Raw genomic sequence first — 17,370 nt, 5'->3', positions numbered from 1 at the left:
TAATACAAGAGCTGTGTATTTAAAAAATATATGACTTTTAATTTTAACAATGCAAACCTTGCTGGATATTTTGTAAGAAAGAGTGTGGAACTCAACGAAACCGAGTCAATAAATGCCCAAATGCTGCAGTGGCTTCAGGAAGGGGATCAGGTTCCAGGGCCTGGTGCCCACATCTGCCATCGCTGCTGCCAATGCTACAGTGGGAACAGGTCCCCTCTCCTTGCAGGCTGTTTGCTACAATGGAAAGACCACAGGTGCAGCATAGCACTGAGGTGAGAACGAGCCCAGCTCATGCACTGCAGCATCCCCAAACAGGTGGCATTCTCCCTCTTAAAACCGAGGATGCTGGCCTCCACCAGAGGTCATGGCCCCAGCACTGTCGCTGCCAGGGTCCCCGATGCCTGGCCAGCCACCACCCAGCAGCCCCTGAGGGACGTGCAGCTTTAAAGGAAGGTTGCTGAACAGGTTGAAGAAAGGAGATGAGCACGCTCAAGCTCCACATGGTCTCATCTCAAAAGTCCGTATCCCTTTCCGTGACAATCCAGCTCGCCCACATCATCATCGCCTTGGAGAGCCTGCAAAACCAAAATGCGAGCTGCAATGAGATGTGAACCCAATGGGAGGACACAAAGGTGCCCAGGCAGACCCACGGTGGGACTGCTGCTCCAAGGGAGACAAAGCAGAGCTCAGGACCTGGCAGGGACAGAGGGACCCACTGCAACTGGGCTGCAAAGGGGGCCAGAGCAGATGGCTGTGCACAGAGAACCGAGGGCTGGGAGAAGGCAGGGCGCATGGAGTCCATCACTGCACTGACCTGATGGATTGTATTTGCTTGCAGAGCTCTGGGCTGGGGGGCTCGTATTTGTAGCGGGGTGGATTTTCATTCACATACTGTGGAAATGAAGGAGACAGTGAGCCTGCTGCTGGAGCACAGCTGGCCAGCCACAAAACAAGACCACAGTCCCATGACACGTCCCAAGACCTCGACACATCTGCAGCAGCTCTTACCTCCCTCCCTCATTTCCTTCCCTCCTCACTTCATTGCTCTTGGAGACCTGGAAAAGCCTTCACCAAGGGCTGCTTCCTACCCAGCTCCCCGCTGAGCACAGCTACACCTTCACCCAGAGTCACAAGTCCTCCCCGTACCCTGCTTACAGCAGCTCTGCTCTGCCTCCCCAGGAGCCAGGAAGGCCTGGCTCAGCACGCCTGCTTTCCACTGCCCATCCCCAGCAGAGCCTTACAAACATGCAGAAAGGCCTGCAGGAGGCACAAGAGGGGTGTGGGGACACACAAACCCTCAATGGGTGCCACATGAGTCCCACAGGATCCCACCAGCTGCTTCATCTTTACCGGCTGCAGCTCTCTGTGCCGCTCCAGGTGGTAGTTGGGACTTTTCACTGAGGATCCCTGCTCTTCTTCCTCATTCTCTTCTTCATCCAGCTCCTCCTCGTCGTCTAGCTCCAGCTCCTCTTCATCCAGTTCCAACTCCTCCTCTTCATCCAGCTCCTCCTTAAGGGATTCTTCTTCACGCCGTGGCCCTATCTCCCTTCTGCTCTTCTTTGCTCTCTGTGGGCTCGTGAACTCCAGCTTCCTGCCCACTTCTCTCCCCGTGCCCTTAGAGGGGTGCTGGGGAGGCTTTCTGTGCTGAGGTCCACCAAGGGACCGACACGGGTGAGGCAGAGCCTGACCACCTCCCACCAACAGCTTCCTCTTGGCACCCGCAGCCCTTCTGGTCTTCCTTGGGGATTCTCCTCCCCTGGCTCTGGCATCACCCAGGTGATGCTTCTGCATATACAGAGGGAAAGCTGTGCCGCTGGAGTCTGCCTGCTCCTGGTGAGGTGCCCTTTCAGCACGGGATGCCAAGTGGCCGCTGGGCAGGACGGGTAAAACTGGAGAGACTGATGACACGTTGGCCTGAGAATCCTCCAGCCCCAGTGGGACTCGAGCAGCACAAGGGGCAGAGCAGGCTGCCTCTGCAGTTGATGTTGCCTGGGTCATGTCAGCCTTCACAGGGCTGATATTGCAATACGAGCTGAGCAGAGAGGGAGATGAAGTCTGCACTGAGTCATCCTGCAGCAAGGCCTGGGGAGAATCGTGGCTACAAGGTTCCAACAAGTCAGGGGTGTTGCTGTCGGCAGCCACCTCCTGCTGGGCCTCTTGAGCGCGTGGAGAGCTACACAGATGGGACTTCTCTGGTAAAAGAGGGAAAAAAGCAGAGCCACGTTGAGCAAGGGGCACTCTGCAGGTGGTAACACGTGGGAGCAGGAGCTGTGCTGGTATGTGAGACGGGGCAGGTGAGCATCAGAGCAGCCATGGGGAAATGGCACCCTGGGGACATCAGATCAGCACAGCACTACTTTTTAACCAGGGTAAGTCAGTCAGCATCAAGGAGGAGCTGCATGTCCACACAGAGAGGAGTGGGGCTGTCTGCTCCCAGCAAAACACGTGTGCTCCACACAGCATGGAGACTCACCTTCTGAAGAGGACAGGGTCAAGGACACAGGGGGCAGCCTGTTCCAAGGGTTGTCCAGCGATGCTTCTGAGTCCTCTGACAATACTGTTGACTCTGCAGCTGCAACAATCATGACCAGGATGTGATTGGGTTGAACTGCAGGACCAAGAATGCTGCTGTCTATTCCCAGCCCTGCAACAGCTAAAAAGAGTGATGAACTGCACAGACAGCACTCAAGGGGGAGCTCTGAAACCCTTTTAGGGGACAAATCTGGAGTGATGGCTCAGCCAGATTCCTTCTAAGACCTCATTCGGGCAGTGGAGAGATACTGAGCACCCAGAGAGCAGGCAGGCAGGAGAAAGGCCTTCCTCTGCACCCTTTTCCTTTCTCGTGCAGGGCTGGCAGAGGGCCTGGTCTCTTGCTGCTGAAGCAGGCACAGTCAGAACACACTGGAGCACGTAAACAGCAGCTGCCACCTCCTGCACTCTACGTACCAAGAGGTGAGAAACCTCACAGAAGCTATTCACAGACTGTGACCTGATAATGTGGTCCCCATGAGGGACTCGCAGGTGTGTGCTGTCTCCTGGTGGCTGGAGCACAGCCTGCACTGCCCAGGACAAGCTGGAGGTGTGAAATTGCCCCCTGCTCATTCAATGCCAGAAGTACTCACTCCTAGAGAGCTGGCTCTGCTGGTATGTCCTTCACTTAATGCAAAGAGAAGACAGGTTGAGCAGACTTCGGATGAAAATACTAAGAGGTTGCATGGGATGTGTATGTCCCACTACTTACACCTGGCCTGGGCTATGACACTCTGATCGCCTGGAACTGTCATTTCGTAGCCACTCTTCTCAGGAGATGCTTCACACGTAGCTGAAACAAAAGGGACACTGCTGGTCACACCCCAGCACACTGCTCAGCCTTCAAAGGAAGCCTTCTCCACTTTCTAGAGAGATCCCAGGCAGCTGACAGGACTTCTGGCATCTCAGCAGTGTGGGGATTGAGACTTCAAGAGAAGGAATGTGCCAACCAGGCTTGTGACCTACAAAGCTCTTAGGGTGCTCTGTAGTCTACGGGCTGCAGCTTTCAAAATTCCACCTTCTAGATGTTTGTGGGTTGTGCTCAGACCATAACCAGGAAAAAGTCTCTTATTTCAACATGCTTGGGCACTGAACTGCTGACCTGCATACCCTCCAAACGATGCCTCAGCACTGACCTGCCTGGGAAGCACCGTGGTCAGCCACTGCTTCCTCAGCAGGGATCACCAGGATGTTGGCTGGGACTATGAAGATGTCCTCACGTGGCTGAAATGAGAAACATGACTTGTTACTTTTTGCTGTGTGGTCCCTCTCAAGCTGCAGGAGCTCACTCACAGGCAAGCATAGCTTCGCTTCCCAACAAACCTCTGCTTCTGCCCCCTGCTCTTCCCTTTCCTCCTCCAAGCCCTCCAAGCAGGCCCCCACCACGAGCTGTCACAGCCCTGCCCCAGATGGTCACACAGTGCCTGGCTCTGCACCAGGCACTGCTCAACACTTGGACTGACCTCTTTCTGGAGCTCTGCCTCCCACCGGGTCACAGGAACCTTGTCTGCCTCTGCTGAGGGTGTCTCTTTGGGCACCTGCAAATCCAAGCACTCCTCAGCATTTTCCTTCAAGACCTCAAGCTGGTCCTGTGCTATCACTTCTAACAGCTGAGAGAGGGACGGCTCTGGAGCAAGAACACATCTATGTTAGTGGAAAAGATACCTCAGCTCAGGCAAATGCTTTTACTTTCTGTTGCACGACAGAAACTTGTGGAAAGATGCAAAACTGCATTTCCTCTGCATTTCCTCTTTCCTTTCTTTCCTCAGCCACACAGGTCTTCATGACCCTTACCTGAGCTAGCAGTGGTCCCCATAGAGAGATTCCTCCTGCAATGACCAAGGAGAAAGCCAGTGTCAGAGCTGGGTGGGCTCCTGTGTCAGCGGGATCACACCCATGGAAGTGACCTGCTTTGCACTCTCTGCTCAGCTCTGTCACATCCCAAGGCAGAGAGTCCCACAGATTCACAAGGAACCACCATCAAACACGTACCAGCCCCTGCCAGCTCATGTGAAAAACATTCAGTTCCTGCACGCTCACACTGTGGTGTCTGCATGTATTCCCTGGCAATCACCAGCCCCATACTCACATCCAGAGCTCCTTTATCTTCTGTAGCACAGAGGGCTCCTGGTTCCTAGAACAACAGAGAAGCCAGTTACTGATGGGGCGTTCCCTCCCATGCACACATTCCTTCAGAGTTTGTGCCACAAATCTCTCTCATTCAGTGAGTACAATGGTCTCTAACACAACCAGGTCACAGCAGCACATCTCTTAGCTCATTACTGGCAGTGCGTGCTGCTGTGCCAACGGCTCCTGGCTTCAGTGCTACATGGCAAACACTGTCTTCTCAGCTCCAGGGCAATGCTCAAGCCCCACAGACCAGTACCCCCAGCCCCAGCCTGCACCCTGGCACATACACATTTGATGAATCCATCCTCTGCCTCTCCATGGGCAGCACAACGAAGCGCTGGGCGGTGAGATAAAACTCGCAGTCCTCCTGTTGGGGCAAACAGAGTCCGTGTGGGATGGGCAAGCAGTCACAGCTCTGCTCCCTTCCACTTCAGGACTGGTGAGCACCCTCCTCCAGCCCAGCTAACAACCTTCACAAGGGGCAGCCTGACCTCCCCTGCAGCGAGTTTTGCACCTTTTGCATCAGCTGTTAGCTTTTGCAGCAGCCTCTTCACGGGCTATAAGCAAGGCTGAGCCAGCCTGAGGCCATGGGGAAATGCCTGAATCTGAGCAAGGGGAGGGCAGGGAGCTCTCTGCTGCGGGCTGAGGTCCACACAGGCCTCCTGCAGGCACAGAGCTGGCAGCTCCAGAACAGCCAGAGGAAGCAGTCGGGCGGCTGAGGCCACTGCAGACCCTTGGGGAGATGCACCACGTCCCCAGGGAGGGCTCAGGCCATCAAGTCTTCTTCACTGTCACCACACAGCTTGCCAGGACCTGAGCACTGAAGGGCCGTGAAGAAAGGCCAGCCTCCACCCACCCCCAGCTCCATCACGCAGCCCTGGGAGCAGCTCAAAGCATGCAGGGAGCAAGGCAAGGTCAGGGAACAAGTTACTTCTATGCGTCAAAGCATTTACCAGCTTGGCCTCCTCCCGGAAACACAGCGTGTACTTCTGCAAGGTGATCAGTCTACAGATAAGGCTGGAAAGCATGAACTGCATGTGGGCACTAGAAAAAGAACAGAGCGGGACCATCTGGGAGAGATGAAGAATGAAGTCAGACCGCCCACACCCACCATGGGGCTCCCCTTACAGCTACACAACACAGGGGCACAACGGAACACTTCTCAGCGTGAGCATCAGGGGCTGAGCTGCTGAGAGCTGCTTTATATCCTCCTTCTGATACCAGCAATTGCTCCAGCTGGAAAACAGAGGGCTCACATCCAAATGGAGAAACCGAGACAGGCTGCTAGCACTGACAGAGCCCAAGGAACCACAGTTAAGGTGTTTCCATCAACCCCTGCACATCCCAGCTAGCCACAACTGCAGCACCAGTGCCCGTGTTCCAGCCTAGCAGCTGCACCTCCTTCACACCGACTGCCCACCCTGTTATTGATTTAGCTTAACACAACCTGAAACAAAGCCAGGCGGGAGCCCCACTAGCAGCTTTGCAGAGCTGCAGTCCCAGCCACGGCCGAGCCACGATGGAACCCACTTTTCTTCTGCCTGCAGAGCTTCTGCTGTAATGACCACTCGGATGTAGTGGGAGCCGTCTGAGACTTGCAAGACAGCATCTTGCTGTGCTTCACCTTGGCCAGGAGCACTTGAGCCACTCAAAACCTACAGAACAGGGAATGAAAAAAGCAGAATGAACATCACCCAGAGAACAGACAGTGATCAAAGGCAGCACAGCACGCCTGGGGTGCCCTCAGGATCCGCTCAGTCACCATCCCAGCCTGAAGAATCTCCCAGCAGGGAGTGGGGACTGGGCCAAAAAGTGGCCCAGCAGCCACCTTTTGGCACCCTGCTCCTGTAAGGAGGCATCCCTCCTACATACTGTGCATAATGTGGCTCTGGGCAGCCTGGTCTGGTGGTTGGTGACCCTGCACACAACAGGGGGGTTGGAACGAGATGATCGTGGTGGTCCTTTTCAACCCAGGCCATTCTATGGTTCTATGATTATCACAGCCGAGTGCCCTGCCTGCAGATCTCACACTCAGTGATATCTCACAGCTTCTTCATCCTCTGACCCCAAATCACACCGGTCACACCACATGAGGTGGTGTCACCACATGAGGGTCTGCGATGTGTCGGAGGGCACCAGGCAGAAACCCAGCTATGTTTTAACACAACTGAATTATTCACTAGTAGAACTCGTAGTTATGTGATGCCCTCAGCCCTTAGTGCACAGCTAACGACAGTTTAGCCCACTGCTCTCCACAGTGCTGGCTCTGAAGCAGAGAAGAGCAATCAGCCACAAGCAGCACTCACAGCCAGCTCTCACCCTTCCTCCCCAGCCAAACCGAGCTGCTGCTGGGCAGCAAGGGGACATGAGGGCTAGCAGAGAGCATGAAAGGAGCCAGGAGTACGGACTCAGCCCAGCTGATTCCCTCTTTCTCCCTTCAGGCTGCCCATCATAGGACTGTTTGAGCTGGTCTGGATGACATTTAAAAGATCCCTTCTGGCTCCACTGCAATGAACAACTCTTGGAAAGGGTAGATAACAGCAGGACAAGGGGAAATGGTTGGAAGTTGAAGGAGGGGAGATTGAGGTTGGATGTCAGGGGGAAGTTCTGTGCTATGAGAGTGGTGAGGAGCTGGAACAGCTGCCCAGAGAGGCTGTGGATGCCCTGTCCATCCCTGGAGGTGTTCAAGGCCAGGTTGGATGGGGCCCTGGGCAGCCTGTATTAAATGTGGAGGTTGGTGGTCCTGCATGCAGCAGGGGTTGGAGCTTCGTGATCCTTGAGGTCCCTTCCAACCCAATTCTGTGAACACTGGACCAGAGCCCAGAGCCCCGTGCAGCCTGACTTTGGGTGCCTGCAGGCAGTGGGCATCCACCACCCCTCTGGGCAGCCCATGCCTCATTACACCCACTCCAAACCTCCCCTCCTTCAGCTGGAACCCGTTTCTCCTTGTCCCACCACAACAGCCCCTACCAAAACGCCTGTCCCCTTCCTTCTTCCAGCCCCTCCGGGTACCGAAAGCCGCTTTTGGATGCGGGCTCTGAGTGCAGTGAAGGCACGCTGCCAGCCACCGCAACCCGCCGCCCCCCCCGCACGCAGACACCCACCCGCAGCACCTGCCCCGTCAGCCACTTCTTGCCGTCGGCCGGCTGCTCGTGGTTCACCAGCAGGCCGACGATCCACGGCTGCACGACGTAGAGGCCGGGAGCGGAGAGATTCCTATTGGCGTACAGCAAGCTGGCGGGGCGAGAGGAAGGGCCGCGTTTTGACAGCCGAAGCGCAGCAGCGCAGCCCGGCTCCCGGCTCCCCCCACCCCGCCGCCGCCGCCGCCGCCTCACCCGCCCTCGGCCGCCCGCTCCGCCGCTCCCGCCCCGCCAGGACTGCAGAGCGCCGCCATGGCCGCCCGCGGCCCGGGAAGGGGAAACGCAGCCGGGCGGCAGCATCCGGGGCGGGGCGGCGTTCCGTGGATGCGGAGGCGCCTCGTGCTCCGCAGGGCCGAGGATGGGGAGAGGGGAGCGGTGTTGGAACGCGGCCGAGTTTATTGTGAGCGGCTCTCCGAGTTTGCAGCGCGTCCCCGGAGCTCCTCCGGCTCGCACCGCTGAGCTGAACCCGTCCTTCGTGCTCCGCGCTCCCCGGGTCGCTCCGTGCTGCGCTCAGTCGCGTTGCTCCCCGCCTGCTGCTGGCAGCCCACGGGGACGCGCCCAGACTTCCAATGGCGTCACGCTGTTTCCTCTGGAGGGCAGCTGGGATTTGGGTCCGTCGTGGCCGCGCCGGCACAGAAACGAAGCGAGGATCGCCGGCGTCACCCTGAGATGGGTGGGAATGCTGGCCTTCCGCTGCGCTTCCAGCTGAAGCTCGTGGCTGCTATGAGGGCTGAGCTTTGGGAAGAGGTTCCCTCTGGTGGGTTTTCAAGAAGTTCTGGAAGGTTCCCAGGTTTTCTGGCCTGTTATGGTGCCAGAAGGGCTCTCGCCTCTCCTGGCTGCTGTGCACCCAAATGGTGCTGCACACAAACGGTGTTGTGCACGCAAATGGTGCTGCACACACAAATGGTGCTGCGCACACAACTGGTGTTGTGCACACAAATGGTGCTGCGCACACAACTGGTGCTGTGCACACAAATGGTGCTGCGCACACAACTGGTGCTGTGCACACAAATGGTGCTGCGCACACAACTGGTGCTGTGCACACAAATGGTGCTGTGCACACAACTGGTGCTGTGCACACAACTGGTGCTGTGCACACAAATGGTGCTGTGCACAACCCAGCTTTGCCAATCCGGCCCCGAGGGAAGGTGGGAGGAGGCCCCTCCATGCAGGAACAGAGGTGGTTCTGGTGCCAAAACCACGAGGCTCACATTTTGGTAAATCAGAGAAGAGGGCGGTAGGAAAAGCGGCAACCAAACTGCAGCCAAGTGCCTGCATGAACAAGCTGGTGCTTGCACTGCATCAGCTCTGGGAGCAGAGGTGGCTTTTCGTGGGGCAGAGGACAGCATGCATCACCTGCATCACCGCCAGGTGAGCATCGGCTGTCAGACCTCCCAGCCAGGCATTCCCTGCCCGGCAGGATGCTGGGATCCCCTTCTGTCACTCAGCCACCACGAAAGGTGGATCCAGGTTGTGGACTAAAGCCAAGAGGCAGGCAAAGTGCAGAGAGTTTTGTGGAGCAAAGAGCAGATGCAAGCCCTCACGGGAAAATGTGAGATAACTGAGTACTAAAAGGCACCTGCAGGCAGTGCAGTGCAGTGTCAGCACGGAGGCAGACGGAGCAGTATGGCTGGAGTTTGCTTCCGCTCCGCTCTGGTGACTGGGGCCAACCGGGGAATCGGCCTGGGGTTTGTGCAGCACCTGCTGGCATTGCCAAACCCACCTGAGTGGGTCTTTGCAACTTGTCGGGACCCCAAGGGACAGCGAGCACAGGTGAGGCTGGGCTGGGATGCAGCTGAGGTGGGGGACAGCAGGGCTGCTGCAGGAGTGGGGATGTGTGAAGGTCTCCACCACGGAGCTGCAGCCCCGGCCCCAGGGACACGAGAGGCAGAGTGTGATGGCCATGGGATGAGCTGTGCATGGGCTGCCCGGGGCTCCTGGCGTCGGGCAGGGAGCTGCTACAACTGCCTGGCACCGTGTGCCCCAGGGCCGGAGGCAAAGGGCTGGCGTTGGCTGGGCAGATCAGAGTGTGACACGAGGCTCACAGCAGCCGCCTTTTACTGCAGGAGCTGCAGAAATTGGCCGCCAAGCACCCCAACCTGGTCGTTGTCCCGCTCGGTAGGTGACACAGCTGCACCTCAAGGCTGCCTCCCTGGGCTCCCTGCTCTGCCGGCACCGCGTCCTCCCACATCCCTGGTGCAGGGCTCTGTCCCAGCACTGTGCTGCTGGCAGACACCGAGGGCAGCGGGCACTCACCTCCCCACCTCGCCTCTGCAGAAGTCACCAATCCCGCCAGCATCAAGGCGGCCGCAGCCAGCGTCGGGGAGCGCCTCAAGGGCTTGGGGCTGAACCTCCTCATCAACAACGCGGGGATTTTAAAGGCAAACAGGCTTGACAATGAAACACTGAAGGACATGTCCGAGGTGTACACCACCAACACCATTGCACCTCTGCTGCTCAGCCAGGTAATAATGTGCGCACCCACAGCTCCAGGAACGTCCCTGTTCTGAGGCCCTGAGGTCCCCCATGGCAGAAGGAAGGGGCCGGTGGGACAGAGCCCTGCTCTGCTCTTGTGCTGTGATGTCAGGCCTGGTGCTACTGAGCTGCTCTGAGAAGTTGTGGGACAGGGGTTGGTGCTGGGGGGCTGGAACCTGGGGCAGGGAGGGGGTGTGGGGATGAGGAAAGAGGAAGACGGCTGCCAATGGTGTTGGTGCCAGCACTGCTGCTGGGGAAGGAGTTGATCCCGTTCCTTGCTTATGGAACCCTGATTCTCCCCTCCCCACAGGCATTCCTGCCCCTGCTGAAGAAGGCAGCCCAGGGGAGCCCGGGCTCAGGGATGAGCAGCAGCAAAGCAGCCATCATCAACATGTCCAGCACTGGGGGATCCATTTCTTCTTTCAGTGGTTGGGATATAATGGAAATTGTCTCATACCGCTGCAGCAAGGTATAGCCACACACTGTGGAGGGAAAATATCCTTCCTCTCCCTTGCCCAGCCATGGGATCTGCACGTGTCCCCATGCTGCACCTTCTCATCCCCACCTGATCCCTGTGCTGTCTCCCCCAGGCTGCTCAGAACATGCTCACCAAGTGCCAGTCCATGGGGTACCGAGAACACGGCATCCTCTGTGTTGCTCTTCATCCCGGATGGGTGCAAACAGACATGGGGAATGCGGCTGGATACACGGTAGGAGCTTCCCACGCTGTCCCCATCCACAGCCCGTGCTGGTTTCCCATGGGAGGCCGCTGTCTCCCAGAGCCCTGCCCCAAGACCCCCTCAGGGGGCTGCTCCGTCAGCACCATGGCAGCTCTCCCTGCCCTGGGACCCCTGCGCAGCGCCAGCCCTGGCTCCTGGCAGCCCCACCGCCCGCCTTCCCAGCTCTCAGCCTCCTCCCAGGGCTCTGCTTCCCCCTCGGCCCAGCCGCTGCCTTCCTGCAGCCAGGCTCCAGGCCACAGCCTGGGCAGCCCTTGGGCCACACGCCTGTGTTTCTGCCTCTGCCCTGCAGCCCCCGCTGACGGTGGATGCCAGCGTAGGAGGGATGCTGAAGGTGCTCTCCAAGCTCTCCGAGAAGGACAGCGGGACCTTCCTGGACTGGGAAGGGAACGTTGTGGCCTGGTGAGGTGCTGGCCTGGCCTCGTGCCTGGATCCTGGCAGTGGCCCCTCTGCTGCTGCCCAACCTCTGCTACATCCTCAATAAACCCATGTCTGAGAACAGCAATGCTCTTGGCTCTGTGAGCACAACAGTCTCTGTGGAACCCCATGGAGGGGAGGCCCCTTCCCAGGGGGTCTCACCCCTCATCTCAGCAGATGTCACTGCTGGAAACATCCCCTCCAGAAAGGACAGGATTGGGCCGATACCTGTCTTTGAGGAGGTGGGCTGCATGGGGCTGGGAGCAGCACAGGCAAGGGGGGGGCATAGGATCTGTCCAAAAAGGGTTCCCTATGAGGGCTGAGGGGGAGGGGGGAGCATAGAGTGATACAAATATAGGATGGAGGGCACCAAGTGGCTGTATGTGAGATGGGGAATGGGGAAAAGCTTCTGCCCATGTCCATGAGTGGGGAAGAATGACGTGGTTGTGCTGAGCTGGCATCACCAGGGCAGGCGGTTCCCTTCCCAGTCGAGGAAGGCCCCACAGGTCTCCTGTGAAAGGATGCCCAGCACCTCCAGAATGCCCTGCATGCTGCGCTCCACAGTCATGGGTGCCTGTGGAAGAGGACAAGGAACAGCATCACTGCCACAGCATGTGATGGGCAGGAAGAGCTGCAGGGTTTGACCAGGCTGGAGGGTGCATGGAAGCTGCTGCACCCTTTTGTCCCAACTTGAATGGGACTGGCTTCCCACAGAGATATTCTTCCTTCTTGCCAGCCCTCTGCTCTCTGTGTGAAGGGACAGGGCTGGCAGCCAGAGTTCCCTGCCAGCCCCAAGCAGCTGCAGAGCCTCCACACACAGAGCTGCAGACCTCGGAGTATTCCCAGGGCTCCAGCTTCACCGAGCAGCAGGGACACAGCACCCATTCCTCGTGTTTCCTGCACAGCAACGTACCTGCTCCGTCCCCATGTCCGTCTTCACCCATCCAGGATGGATCGCTGCACACAAGATCCCCTTATCCCTGAGCTCTTCAGCCAGGCACCTGGTCACCATGTTCTGGGCAGCCTGGAAGAGTCAGATAACATGGGCACGGCTCAGGCTGGTGCTCTGAGTGCTCATGCTTGTAGGACCAGGCAAAGGATGCCTGGAGCAGGTCTGTGGGCTCCGTGGGGGATTATCCCCAAATCCCCCCCCTGCCCCCTCACCTTGCTGGCACGGTACGGGTACATAGGGGCCTCCAGCACCCCAAGACACAGCCCGATGGAGCCCACTTTGGAAGACACATTGATGATGGCAGCCCTGCTGCAGCTCAGCCCCTCCGTCCCTGCATCCTTCGCTGCCTTCTCCAAGAGTGGTAGGAATTCCTGGCAGGAAGACACAATTAGAGCTCTGTTAGTACAGATCCTGGGCTTCAACCTTGCCCTGGAAGTCCTCACACCACGATTACAGGTCACAGAGGAGCAGCCCAGGCCCACACACACCTTGGCAACCTGCAGGGGCCCCACCACGTTGACTGCAAACGTGGCGAGCATCTCCTGTGCATCCACGGATTGCAGCGTGGCCTGCGAGCCGACGCCGGCGTTGTTGATGAGCAGGTTCAAGCCCTGGCCCTCCAGATGAGTCTCCACAGTCTGCATGGCTCCACGGATGCTGGGCAAGTCCACCGTGTCTGCAGGGCAAGAAGGAGAACGTGATTGCATTTACTTTATGGAGTTGAGGGGTTATTTTCTAAGTGCTGCCTGGAGAAATGCGATAGCTACACTTGTGGAGACTTTCTCCAAGACCTACAGGGCTGGCTGGCGTATTGGGGAAATATTCATTATATTATTGACTTACATGCTGATCTTTCCTGGTTGATACCCAGTCTGATGGGTCATTTAGAGTGACCTTTTCATTTTTCAACACGCTAAAATTCATCTCCCACCACTTTCCAGGATACAACACGAAACCTTTGCTTGCAGACTTCGATTCCCATCCTTCTCTTATCTACAGATGCTCCAGCCCCCCTACACTACATAGGAATGGTATGTTTTAAGTCTGTGTTTTCTTGTTTAAGGTTTGCTTGTCAAGATCTGTATCGCATGATGGATGCTTGCCCCACAGAAATGTCCCTCTTTTGTTTAAAAGGAGACATCTGAACAGCTCACAGATCTGAAACGAGCCCGGTTAGACCAACCGTTAACATTGGCAATACATTTTTATGTCACAACTACACCACAAGCCCTTAAGGCCTATGAATATTCACATTTGTGGGTGATGCTGAGGATAAGTCCCAGTGCACACACGCTCTGCAGAGCCCGCTGCAGGGAGAATCTGGGAGCCAGGCCCCTTATTGCAACATTCTGCCCTCACTTGACTTGTGTTCTCAAGCTTGCACAAGACTGAATTAGCAAAGATGGGAAGAGCTGAAGACGACTTGTTCTTCCCTTGAACTGATGAGCACCAGAACGACCCTTTTCTGGGGCATTTTGAAGTAGTCTGGTAGGTTTATGGTGGTGGCAAGCGAGCCTCAAGTCATCTTATAAAGCATTTGAGTGACCTGGGAGCTATGGGGCAGCATAGATTTTTGGAAGATGAGTGTTGCCTTATGAAAGCAGCATCTTTTTTTTCTGACGCCCAGCTTGAGTTTGGAGTTATTTGTGATTTCGGGTTTTGACCTCTGTGCTGAGGCATTTGGACCCCTCGGAGCAAGAGCCTAAGCTTGTTCAGATGCTGCTCAGCTTGGGGCTGCTGCTGGTGGTACTGAAAGCCTTCCCCATGGCGTTGGGGAGCTGACAGGGATGCAGCCATGGGATTCAAGAGGACATTTGGGACATCTCATTGCTTGGAGTTGGACGAGATGACCTGTTAGGGTCTCTTCCAACTCAAGTGATTTCATGATTCTTTGGTCTCATGAAGGATATTTCACAACAAGCTTTCTGATGACTTATTTTTGGATGATGAACAAGCAGAGCTCCAAGCTCCATTACTCCAGGTGTCATTCACTGGCTTGGGTGAATGATTAATATCTGTGTTTGGACTGGCTGAGTCATTGCTCCAAGGGAGAATGGGACCAGGCATGCGTGACAAGCACGTCCCTATTGCTACACCAGCCTAGTTAGCTGAAGGCAACTTCTTCTTTCCACCAAATGGTGCCTACAAAGCAAAATGCACGCCCAGATCCTCAGCTTTCAGATGGAAGAAAACAGGGGATTAGAAAGGGAAAGAAAGAAATGGAGAACGAAAGGATGCAGTGGGCATTTTACAGTTAATTTCTTTCATTTCTGAAACGCGTGTTCCTCTCGTTGGTTTGAAGTAAACCATTCCCTCGCATGGAGGAACACAGCGTGGAGCAGAGCTCCCTGTAGATGAACACCCCAACTTTGGCAATGCAAAGTGCCATCCTCTGCTGCTCTCCCTTTTACCCCCCCTGCCCTTGTGCTCTCCTCTCCTGCTTGTCGCTCCACCTGGCAGACATCCCAGCTCACCAGGCTGAAGCCACATGGCTGCCACCACCAAGGTCTGGCAAAGCCATCCGTAGTTGTGCCCCCAGGTGAGTGGAGGGCACAGGAGGAGGAGGGCCAGGAGCAGTGCCTTACGAAGAAGGGGGGTTGCACCATACCTAGCTGGATCAGCTTGATGCTGGGGTGCCGGGCGGCTAATTCTTGCAGGGCCTGGAGACAAAGGCGTGGAGCAGGGGGTTAGAAGCCACCAGCAGCACTGCTGGTCTTCCCACCCATCCCATCCTTGTTCCCCAGGAGCAGACTGCAGAGGCTTTGCTCTCGCTGGGGAAGCTGTCAGGCGAAGGGGTGCTGCTGGGCTCGGTGCTGTCCCAGCAGGCAGAAGGGGACGGTTGGCTCAGCGTGAGCACCAAGGTCATGGGCACCACACGGGCACAGCCCACCTTCCCCTCACCCTCAGAGCACCCAACCAAGCCTGCTCCCGGCAGACACCCAGGAGGGGCCACGATCCCAGATCCCAAATCCGTACCCTCGCTCCCCTGGCTGGCAGACATCCCCATGCACTGACCTTCCCTCTCAGACCGCTGGCATCACGGCAGGTGGCAAAGATGTGCTGTGGGGGTCGGGGGCTGGCGGCGAGCTGCCTCACCAGCTCCAGCCCAATGCCCCGGTTGGACCCCGTCACCAGAACGCTCCGAGCCAGCGTGGCCATCTCCAAGGGGGTGAGACAGTCACAGTGGTGACAAACAGGCTGCTCCCAGTGGAACTGCCGCCTGCTTGGCGTGAAAGGGAGAAAAGGCACAGCCCAGGGAGTGGCTTTGGGCGCCCATGGGGACAGCGATGGTGCCAGCAGCAGCCCCGGTGCCTTGGCAGCCCTGGGAGCAGGGTGGGCTGCTGTCGTGGGGTGATGGTTCTCCTTGCATTGCCCGCTCCCCAAGACTTGACTTCTTCTCCAAAGCCCCAGATCCCAAGTCCATGCAACCACAGGAGAAGGGTCACATCCATTCAGAGCTTGGAAGCGCGCTTGGAAACACAAACAAGAAGTGGAAGGGACACAAGCAGGCCCTGCTTGTAGCAGTGGGGTTGCAGCAAGTTCATTCTTTATGCCTGCTTTCTCCCAGCAGAGAAGCCCCCCAGCTGCCCACAGCCCCATCCACAGCCCTCACCCTTCTCCCCATCCTCCCTCTACCACCCATCATCCAGGGGAGGACAGTGCTGGATGCCTCTGCTAGGCAACAAAGCAAAAGTTCCTGCAGCCCAAGTCAGCCTGGGGACATGGATTTTTTAGGAGGCAGAAGTGAGTAATGTGCTAAAAGAAACAAAGAACCGCCGTGTGAAAAGTGATGAGCTGAAGAACGGGGGCAAAGTGAATTAAAGTGGGAGAGGGAATTTTGGACAGGAACGTACACTGAGGTGAGTCTGCTGCATCTGTATGTGGCCAAATGCACACAACGCTCAGCCTCAACCAGAGGGGACAGAACTGGCTTTTTTCCATTTCATCCATATTTGGACAGCTCTAATTCTGGCACTTATTAAAGAAATACTTGGGCCAGCAGCCGGGAGATGGTGGGGTGGCTGTAAGTCTGGAAGGTTTGCTTTCAGGTGACACAGAGCACAGAGAGGGATGAGCAGCGATGGCTCCTTTTGGTGGGAGGGCTGCGGCCACTGAAATAAGGAGAAATAAACATCTCGGGTGTGGGTTTGGTTGGCATTCGACTCGGAGCAGCCATAAAAGGTGTTACGGAGGGTGTCATCACCCATGCAAGCAATTGCACCGCACAGACTTGTCTGCTCCTGCTGCTGTCTTGCCAAGCAGCAGCTGGAGTAGAGCTGTCATTACGAACCGACAAGACTGGAGTTTCCTCTTTTCCTTCCAGGTTCCTTGGGGACAGCTGACACCAGCAAAAGGCTGAAGGACCAGGAATGGCTGCAGGCCAGCAGAGCCGGGGAAGGCAAGCAGCAGGTGAGCTTTGGAGGTGGCTGATGGCACTGCAGGCATGCTCATCGCTCAGCAATACAAAGCCTGGGGCCAGGCGATCCCTAAAGTGCCCAGAGGAGATGCTGAGGGGAAGAGATGAAACTAATCGAGGTAAGCCCAAAAGATCTGAACGTTGTCCCCTTTGCCCCTTCTTTCCCCCACATTTATTGCTGACCGTGATGCCCTATGATGTGAACAGCCCTCTGCTCAGCTGTGGTCACTTGTCCCCTCCCGGATTCCAGCTCATTGTGGGCAACCCTCTGAGCGTCCCTGACACGTGCGCTGAGTTCGTCTGCTCGGCGACTTGGCTTCATCCTACGGTGATGACTCAGGATGGGAAACGTGCAGCGTGGTGCGGAGTTATTGGGTCACCTCAGGGCAGGTCACTGCTCCGCTGCTTACCGAGAAGCCCATCAATTTGAGCGCCCTTCCGGGTGAACCTGGGCGGCCAAACGCTGCCAAAACCCAACCCCTCCATTCAGCCCGGCGCGGCGCCCTTAAAATGGCGGCTCCCTGCCCGGCTTCACCCAGCCTGCGTCACGTGACCGTCGCGTCCCACCATTGC

At 56.8% G+C, this 17,370-nt stretch overlaps 3 protein-coding genes across 7 annotated transcripts; 1 reads left to right on the top strand and 2 right to left on the bottom strand.

Moving 5' to 3' along the window:
- Positions 1-14: 14 nt before the first annotated feature.
- On the bottom strand, positions 15-8,477 carry ACD (ACD shelterin complex subunit and telomerase recruitment factor). Of its 2 annotated transcripts, none has more exons than XM_090149785.1 (14): positions 7,995-8,477; positions 7,764-7,893; positions 6,190-6,314; positions 5,613-5,703; positions 4,947-5,026; positions 4,619-4,663; positions 4,324-4,358; positions 3,993-4,156; positions 3,666-3,753; positions 3,242-3,322; positions 2,474-2,653; positions 1,351-2,192; positions 815-891; positions 15-575 (listed from the first exon to the last, which is right to left on the bottom strand). In XM_090149785.1, the coding sequence occupies exons 1-14, from the start codon at positions 8,051-8,053 to the stop codon at positions 512-514; spliced, it is 2,061 nt and encodes a 686-aa protein (XP_090005911.1). In that variant the 5' UTR covers positions 8,054-8,477; the 3' UTR covers positions 15-511. The 2 variants fall into 2 exon arrangements, with proteins under 2 accessions (XP_090005911.1, XP_031471070.2); XM_031615210.2 differs by having other exon boundaries at positions 2,474-2,572; positions 7,995-8,476.
- A 328-nt stretch (positions 8,478-8,805) lies between these two features.
- LOC116243827 (uncharacterized) lies at positions 8,806-11,512 on the top strand. The gene is made up of 6 exons (XM_090149797.1): positions 8,806-9,572; positions 9,866-9,917; positions 10,077-10,264; positions 10,585-10,743; positions 10,865-10,984; positions 11,304-11,512. The coding sequence occupies exons 1-6, from the start codon at positions 9,426-9,428 to the stop codon at positions 11,415-11,417; spliced, it is 780 nt and encodes a 259-aa protein (XP_090005923.1). The 5' UTR covers positions 8,806-9,425; the 3' UTR covers positions 11,418-11,512.
- Positions 11,513-11,605: 93 nt separating this feature from the next.
- Positions 11,606-17,295, bottom strand: LOC116243839 (uncharacterized). 4 transcript variants are annotated; one of them, XM_090149793.1, is made up of 7 exons: positions 16,981-17,295; positions 15,396-16,888; positions 14,989-15,040; positions 12,869-13,056; positions 12,593-12,751; positions 12,342-12,452; positions 11,606-12,002 (listed from the first exon to the last, which is right to left on the bottom strand). In XM_090149793.1, exons 2-7 carry the CDS (start codon positions 15,978-15,980, stop codon positions 11,889-11,891), a joined length of 1,209 nt encoding a protein of 402 aa, XP_090005919.1. In that variant the 5' UTR covers positions 15,981-16,888; positions 16,981-17,295; the 3' UTR covers positions 11,606-11,888. The 4 variants fall into 4 exon arrangements, with proteins under 4 accessions (XP_090005919.1, XP_090005920.1, XP_090005921.1 ...); XM_090149794.1 differs by having other exon boundaries at positions 15,396-16,867; XM_090149795.1 differs by having other exon boundaries at positions 15,396-17,120; positions 17,208-17,275.
- Between the last annotated feature and the right edge of the window lie 75 nt (positions 17,296-17,370).

Source organism: Phasianus colchicus, chromosome 13 (genome assembly GCF_987193195.1).
Source record: "Phasianus colchicus chromosome 13, bPhaCol1.hap1.1, whole genome shotgun sequence".
NCBI classification, from domain to species: Eukaryota; Metazoa; Chordata; class Aves; order Galliformes; family Phasianidae; genus Phasianus; species Phasianus colchicus.
This window is presented reverse-complemented; position numbering and strand designations above follow the sequence as displayed.

Coding starts and splice junctions, on each gene's coding strand:
- LOC116243839 (XM_090149792.1), bottom strand. CDS start 15,980: ATGGGGCTGTGGGCAGCTGGGGGGCTTCTCTGCTGGGAGAAAGCAGGC. Junction 15,041..15,395: donor CCAGCGGTCTGAGAGGGAAG/GTCAGTGCATGG, acceptor CTTTGTCTCCAG/GCCCTGCAAGAATTAGCCGC. Junction 13,057..14,988: donor CATCAAGCTGATCCAGCTAG/GTATGGTGCAAC, acceptor CTTGCCCTGCAG/ACACGGTGGACTTGCCCAGC.
- LOC116243827 (XM_090149797.1), top strand. CDS start 9,426: ATGGCTGGAGTTTGCTTCCGCTCCGCTCTGGTGACTGGGGCCAACCGG. Junction 9,573..9,865: donor CCAAGGGACAGCGAGCACAG/GTGAGGCTGGGC, acceptor CTTTTACTGCAG/GAGCTGCAGAAATTGGCCGC. Junction 10,265..10,584: donor CACCTCTGCTGCTCAGCCAG/GTAATAATGTGC, acceptor CCCTCCCCACAG/GCATTCCTGCCCCTGCTGAA.
- ACD (XM_090149785.1), bottom strand. CDS start 8,053: ATGGCGGCGCTCTGCAGTCCTGGCGGGGCGGGAGCGGCGGAGCGGGCG. Junction 5,704..6,189: donor GCTCTGCAGGCAGAAGAAAA/GTGGGTTCCATC, acceptor TTCTTTTTCTAG/TGCCCACATGCAGTTCATGC. Junction 2,654..3,241: donor TGTCATAGCCCAGGCCAGGT/GTAAGTAGTGGG, acceptor CACTCTTTTTAG/CTGTTGCAGGGCTGGGAATA.